The 7,615-nt window shown below is 41.4% G+C and overlaps 1 protein-coding gene across 1 annotated transcript; it reads left to right on the forward strand.

Annotated features, from left to right (window-relative positions):
* Positions 1-617: 617 nt before the first annotated feature.
* LOC113154566 (prostacyclin synthase) lies at positions 618-7,014 on the forward strand. Its single transcript, XM_026348838.1, has 10 exons — positions 618-875; positions 1,497-1,620; positions 2,011-2,186; positions 2,684-2,827; positions 3,323-3,450; positions 4,099-4,280; positions 5,368-5,494; positions 5,869-6,050; positions 6,456-6,607; positions 6,728-7,014. The coding sequence occupies exons 1-10, from the start codon at positions 808-810 to the stop codon at positions 6,876-6,878; spliced, it is 1,434 nt and encodes a 477-aa protein (XP_026204623.1). The 5' UTR covers positions 618-807; the 3' UTR covers positions 6,879-7,014.
* The last annotated feature ends 601 nt before the right edge of the window (positions 7,015-7,615 follow it).

Below are 7,615 nucleotides of genomic sequence, written 5' to 3' on the forward strand. Positions count from 1 at the left end.
AACCGCCCATCACCGAGCACCCAGGGGGGATCCCCACCCAGGAAAAGAGCTGAAATATTTACCTGTGATAGAAAAACTAACGACAAGAGGTCGCATGTCCAAAACGGATGAACAATAATATAATAATACTAGTGGATGAACTTAAGTTTGAGTAATTCATCTGCTTATTTTGTTTAGCTTGTTTGTTTGTTTTTTTGCTTCCTTGTGCCGTTTTGCGCCCTGTGTATAATGATCGGAAATCAATGACTCCGGCCTGGAGACCTGGACACCTGGAGACCTGGACACCTGGACACTTGGACACCTGGAGACCTGGACACTTGGACACCTGGAGACCTGGACACTTGGACACTTGGACACCTGGAGACCTGGACACTTGGACACCTGGAGACCTGGACACTTGGACACCTGGAGACCTGGACACTTGGACACCTGGAGACCTGGACACCTGGAGCGCATTCAGTTCAGCATCATCCCAAAACCTTTTGTATGAAACCAGAAGCTAGAAAGTGCTGACGTAACAGTCCTGACGTAACAGTCCTGACCTGTTGTTGGTTTTTCTATCGTGCTCTGTCGTCTCGTAGTCTAGATGAGTCCACATGTTGTGGGCTGTACTGTCAAATCAAGGCGGGTTTAGTCCAGTGTCTCTTTACAAGTGTCACCAACCTCCGACGTAAAAGTGACGTCACCGCGGGACTAGCAACAGCTGGAGAGATGACGCAACCGTGGGTGAGGAGTTATCCTATAAAGCCATGTGAGGGCTGGGGGGGGGACTCCAGTGACTGAGGACCAGGAAAGTAAACACACGACATGATCTGGACGGTGATCCTGCTCGTTCACGCTCTCCTGCTTTATTTCATCCTCACAGACAGATCGAGGTAAGATTCTGTTTCTTCACCTGTTTTATCCTCTCACACTGTTGAAAACCATCAGTTACTTTATTTTACTTTACTGTCTTTATCTTTGAACCACTGTTTGTTCCTAATGCTGGTTGTTCTGATCAAACCCAGCTGCTGCTTTTCAGTCCTTGTGATGATTTGATTTATCTGTAGTAACAACTCTGCCACACTCTTTTATTTCCACTCCCATTCATTGTGTTGGTTTAGTGCATTGTTTTTACTTCAGTCCAAAGAATGTGGTTGAACTAGATTAGTAGAAAGGTTATAATTAGAAGTGTTTTACACTTCATAACATCAATAAAACTCCACTTTAATGTAACATGTTTCAGTTATAACAATATCTAATATAATACCTGTATAAGTCTAATCTGTTGACACTGACAGCAGCTGGAAGACTAAATGCTGTTATTTAACTTTTGCAGACAACATATAATTTGCATATGAATCCTAGTTATTAGTGTAACTTCCAATAATGCATGTTTACTTTAACACTGTTATTTCAGTGTATTTCAAATACTACCTCTTCAAAGTAACAATGTGCCAGTACGGTTATCTGATTATACACAAACTGTTTATTTGTACTGTTTTATATCTATATAGATCCAAGAAGGAGCCGCCACTGGACAAAGGACTTATCCCGTGGTTAGGTCATGCACTTGAATTTGGAAAAGATGCTTCCAAATTCTTGAATCGAATGAAGATGAAACACGGCGACATTTTCACGGTGAGTTCCTCAGAAACAGAAAAAGAAAAAAGTTAGTGTGGGCCAGGTCTCAGAGGTTTAGAGATATGATAAGTTCATGTTACAGCATGTAACAACATCATCCTCCACAGTAATTTTCAGTTATCCTGAAACTAAATCCGACTCACAGATTCATATTTCTTGAGTGATAATAACAAACCATTTCTCAAATTAATGTTGAGATCTTTAATTTTGTGTTCATTTAGAAGATTTAAGAAGTATCACAATCCTTTGAAGATGTACATTTAATGTGGTGGGATGAACTTATGTTACATGATAAAAGATATTAAGTTAATTAAAAGTCTGTTTAGTAAGTTTATTAAAAAACAGAATGTACTCAGCATCTGCATGTTACCTGTATGTCATCCACAGGTGCGTGCTGCTGGACGTTACGTGACGGTGCTGCTGGATCCACACTCGTACGACGCCGTCATCAACGACTCGGAGTCGCTGGACTTCACGCGTTACGCACAGGTGCTCATGGAGAGGATCTTCAACCTGCGGCTCTCACATCACCAGATGGCCAAAGCAAAAGTGGTGATGAAAAAGTATGTCCTTATATTACTTATATAATAAATATATATATATTACTTACACAAGAAGTAATATAACTAACTAAAAGTTTGCTTTGTTTATTTTCATTTTCATTTTGTGTAAACGTGGAAGCGAAAATCCCCCTTGTCTCATGAACGTGTAATAAATAACATCACTGTGGATATTTTGGTTGAACACTATTCCCACTTCTGAAAATTGTTTTTATAAACTTCTTGTTTTGAAATTACACAAAGTTTCATGTGTCCAAGGACCTTATTCTTTTCTTGTTAGCACGTGTTGCCAATTTACATGGAATATAATACCTAGACTGTAACTTATATTACCTCAGGCTAGATGGGTGGGGCAACTAGGTCAACTGTGAGGTTTTAAAAATACGCACCACTGAGTAATTACTCTTTCACAATACCAACAATCAGTGTGATGTGTTTGGCTGAAATGCGTTCTTTGGTCCTCGTTAATATTTTCTTCCTCTAATCTTTTGTGTCCACAGGCACTTCATGGGTATGAATTTAGCAACGCTTAACAGCACTATGGACAGACACCTCCAAGCCCTGCTGAAAGCCGAGATGCCTCCAAACCAGAAAGACTGGAAAGAAGAGGGACTGTTCGACTTCTCTTACAGATTACTCTTCAAGTATGACAAAACCCACGCCTCCAACACACACACACACACACACACACACACACACACACACACACACACACTGTTAACTAGGCCAAAGGAGTTAAAAGTTTTCCACTAAACAGTTTACACGCCACTTAGTCCTGAGGTTTCTTGCTTGTAAACACGGCAAAGAAAATATAAAGTAACCGTCTGCTCGCACAAATGTTGGAGGTCACTCTTTGGCCGGTCTCTTTGGCCGAGCGCATGTGATTCAAACACGTCACCTTCTCTCACGATAGCAGCGATCCTCAATAAACAGGGATCTGGAATGTGAAACAGTATATGACGGCAACGTTTACTGTGACGCAGTGACATCCACCTCAATGAGATGCCGCACTTTGTGTGGGCCAGTGGAAAAATACGTTAGAGCGGCTGCGTGGGCTGGTTATCTTTTCATCAAGCCAAAAATGATTTCCATTCATCACCTGGACCGTCTCACCTATTTATCTCTACTGGTTTTTGCAGGGCAGGATACCTGACGCTGTTCGGGGCAGAGCAGAACAATAACAGCACAGATCCCTCAAGTGTCTATGAGGGCTACAAGACGTTTGACGGTCTCCTAACTAAAATGGCAAGAGGCACACTAAAGTCAGGTAATGATAAGGAAAAACACCTAATTCAATTGTTCTTTTCTTTTCTACTGACATCATCCGTCCCGCTTCCCTTTCTGAACTGAAACAGCCAGTTCTAGTTTAGGGATACACATGTAGTCAAAACAGAATTACTCAGCATGTCTGTATGATTCATATTAAATGTGTCATTGTGTCTCAGTTTGTGATGTGACATCATCGAAGGACTTCACTCAGCTTTGTTTTATAGTTGCCATGGCAGGTTTCAGCTACTCAGTTGCTTACATAGCGTCTAGCATCTGTTTGTGAAGACTCTTCTAATTCACGGTTCATCATCGCAGCCCCCTACAGACTGTGATCTAACTTGTACTGTTAAGTCGATGAAGCTCACTCGACTTGTCTTGATGTACACTCAGGCTTCACCTCTCCTCCCCCCTCTGTGTGTATCGTTGTTTATAATCTGTTCCACCCACACTGCACAGGAATTTCATCCAATCACAGTATTAATGTGTGCCTCCTCCGGTTGTACCTGTCATACGTGACATATTATTCCTCTCCCGCTTTTTACACACAACAATATCTGTTTATATGTCTGTGATTCTCTTCACTGTTTATGTTTTATCCGTGCCTCACTCACTCACTCACTGTGTAATGTTTATCTGTGTGTGACAGAGGAGAGGAGGACAGCTCAGAGTCTTCGACAGAGACTGTGGGAGCTTTTGGCTCCGGCAGGTCTGACTGAGGACTCGGTATCAAGCCACTGGCTATACGCCTACAGACGTCTCTTAAAGGAGGAGGGGGCTGATGAAGAAACACAGAAAAGAGCTGTACTGATGCAACTCTGGGCCACACAGGTGAGTCAGATGTCAGAAGAAAGGCGGCTCTGTGTGAAGAGGTGGTGTTTACATCTAGAGAGGCTGTACTGCAGTGCTCTTGTTTAGCACCTGAGAGTGCTGTTCACAACAGCTGTTAGTTAGTCTTAGTTAATATACAGTAGAGGGCAGTAAAAGAACACAATGTCAGGTGAGACTACTTAGTAGTGTTGTTGGACTGGATGTTAATATGACTATCAAAGTAAAAAAAAAAGAAACGTACTCGTTTGCTCATCCTTTTCCCCACTCATCAGCACGGTTTGTTTTAATTTATAACAACTTCCTGCTTCTGAGTGACCTTTTTAGTTTCTGTAAAACTTCATTTAAGCGAAATAAGTTGTAAATTGAAAATGTGCTTTATCCAGTCTGTGCAGAAATGACAAACAATATCATGCTCAGTATTGTTCTGTATCAGTGCGACATCTGTGAGACATCTGCCAAAAGTCTTTTCCCTTATATTAGGCATCTTATACATGCCAGATAATAGGTCATTGATATAATTTCATCAGCCATCTTTAGCGATGTTTATGTCATTTAAGTCATTTAAATTTGTAACGTATCTGCAGTGGTTTACGAGGATATTTAAAGGTCATTCATTCACTATGTTATGTTACTATAGTCTCTATTTTATACTTTTCTTACTCCTGGCAGCAGGATGGTTTGCCATAAAACTAAATGGCTTCAATGTCCTGCCCTTGAATGCAGGCAGATGGTCGGGGACCTCCGGTTTCCAATGGCTTTCCTTTTTAAGTAAACCATTACTGTATTGTGCTTTGCTAATAGTGAGACTGTCCAGAACATGGCTCTCCTCGTGCCAGACACATGAAAGGAAGCCGTTCTTTTGTAACCTGTCAGCACTCGTGCCTCATAGGCTTTTTGATTCAACCGAACTCAGCCCTAATTGAAATTTGTGCTTCGTTTCAACATAAGATAAACATGAATACTATGGGTGTCATGCAACCTTCTTATTTGCTGTTACCAAATAACCACCTCCTCTGTCACTATGCAGCTCTATGAGTGTGTGAGCCAACCTCCTCATCATGTTCATGTGGTTCTTGTTTGCTTCCAGGGTAATGTTGGTCCTGCTGCATTTTGGCTTTTAGGCTACTTGTTGACAAATTCTAAAGCTCTGATGGCCGTGAAGAGGGAGTTCAGCCAGATCTCACAGATGGAAACCTCAGAGACTCCTGTGTTTGGTGAGAGCTCGATCCCAGCTTGAGTAAACAGAGGAACATTTATTGGTAGAATGTGACTTGTATTGCAAAGTAACTTTCAACAAAAGCCTGAAATTATCTGATATGAAGTGTATTATTTGTAAAAAGAAACACTGATTAATGATAATTATTGATACAAAACCTGAATCAGAAACAATCTTAGAGGAGGTGACGTATGCCTCGGACAATAAAAAGCACAAGAAAATATAAAAAAATCTGAATCTAATGTGGCAAAAAGTCTAAATTACACATACTATATGGTGAATAAACTAGATTATACAGAAGGCTTTGCAGAAATATTTGCATCTGCTCCTCTTTTGTTGTTATTGACCACCTTTATTTTTGTCCCCTCACAGATAGCGCCTTGGAAGAGTCACTGAGACTTACTGCCGCCCCCTTTATCACAAGAGAGGTAGTGCGGGAAAAGACCCTCCACATGGCAGACGGCCAAGAATACCTGCTCAGGAAAGGAGACAGAGTGTGTTTGTTCCCTTTCAACAGCCCTCAGATGGACCCTGAGATTTACCATGAGCCACAGGTTTGTTGTCCTATCTTGTTAAAGTAATAGCTCGGCTGTTTCCAACCAGTGCACGCCACTAAAAGATTCCTGTCCTGCCAACAGGAATAGAAGTAATTGTCTTTGGGACTAGTTGGATGCAGATTTAAAAGCAATTAGCATCTATAGTTGTTCACATAAGGTGGAGTCCACATCTACGCAAAGCTGACCCTGTATTACCTAGTGAGAGGTCAAACCCAGAGCTGTGGACTATTTAGGGATTAGCTGAGCACAGGAACAGAAACACAGCTAATAGGCGTGGGAAGGACATTACAAGACTGCTTTAAAAATAGCTGCGCACCAGAAATGAGACAAACTAACGCTACATTTCAAGATTTCTGCTATGAAGTAATTGCATCTAATATCTGCTGCCGTTTTCCTTTGCAGAAATACAAGTATAACCGCTTCCTGAACAAAGACGGATCAGTGAAGAAGAGTTTTTATAAAGGAGGGAAGCAACTGAAATATTACACCATGCCATGGGGAGCAGGGACCAATGGATGTGTGGGGAAGCAGTTTGCCATCAATACCATCAGACAGTGAGTGTCCCAGAATTAGTGCTCCATAGGACTTCATGACTGGTTAAGACCTCAAACTGTTCCACAGTGGAGTTTTTTGAATGTCCTAATTTTGTGTTTTCATCTGTGTTTCCTCTTGAGGTTTGTTTACAAGGTGTTGACTAACTACGATGTGGAGCTGTGTGACCCAAATGCTCAGATGCCAGGGGTAAATGCCGGGCGTTATGGATTTGGGATGCTACAGCCAGAGGGGGACTTGCTTGTACGATTCAAACTGAGGAAGACGCACTAGGACTTCAAAAACCGACCAACACACATATCTTTTATGCACATTTCAACACATGCACCTTGTTTACAGTGTCAATATGTACTTTTTATTTATATTATACTATTTATCAATAAATGTAAATAATACATTGTGTGTAATCGTGTGTTGTCAACTTTCTTGAGTGATTGGTTCAGGTCCACAGCTGCACATGCCAGCGGCCATAGGGGAGTAAAACAGAAAATAAGACACTGAAATATGAATAGTGCTCACAATGTGTCGTTGGTTGGACCTGTAAAAAGTTAAGATTTAAAGCATGTTTCTGTGCGTAATATACAGAGCACAAGCATAATGAGGGGACTGGCTGTACTGTAAGCACACATTTGTCACCCTGACTCACGCCTGCTACTTGCAGAGTGGAGCCCAGTGGAAAGTTTAGATTTATATGTAGTAGAAAGCAACTGATCACTAACCAGCAGGAGCAGATCCACCACAGACAACAGATTGTAAGATACTGTGCAGGCTTTTGACAAAACCACGCCCTTTAAGCCCCAATAAATTTGGTCTCAATTCCACCGGGTCTCCTTCTGAGCCTGATTCTGTGCAGATTAATGAGAAACTCTCCCACTGAATGAGTAAAGTGACGTCAGATGCTGTTTTTCCCTATTTCCCAGTTTAATAAGTCTTGTGAAACACAAGCTAAACTAAAATCCCTGGATGATAATAATATTCCTGGGAGGACTTGTCTATGTACAGTGGCTTTG

The sequence above is a fragment of the Anabas testudineus genome, chromosome 5, assembly GCF_900324465.2.
Source record: "Anabas testudineus chromosome 5, fAnaTes1.2, whole genome shotgun sequence".
Lineage (NCBI taxonomy): Eukaryota > Metazoa > Chordata > Actinopteri > Anabantiformes > Anabantidae > Anabas > Anabas testudineus.

Coding starts and splice junctions, on each gene's coding strand:
- LOC113154566 (XM_026348838.1), top strand. CDS start 808: ATGATCTGGACGGTGATCCTGCTCGTTCACGCTCTCCTGCTTTATTTC. Junction 5,495..5,868: donor CTCAGAGACTCCTGTGTTTG/GTGAGAGCTCGA, acceptor GTCCCCTCACAG/ATAGCGCCTTGGAAGAGTCA. Junction 6,608..6,727: donor GCCATCAATACCATCAGACA/GTGAGTGTCCCA, acceptor TTTCCTCTTGAG/GTTTGTTTACAAGGTGTTGA.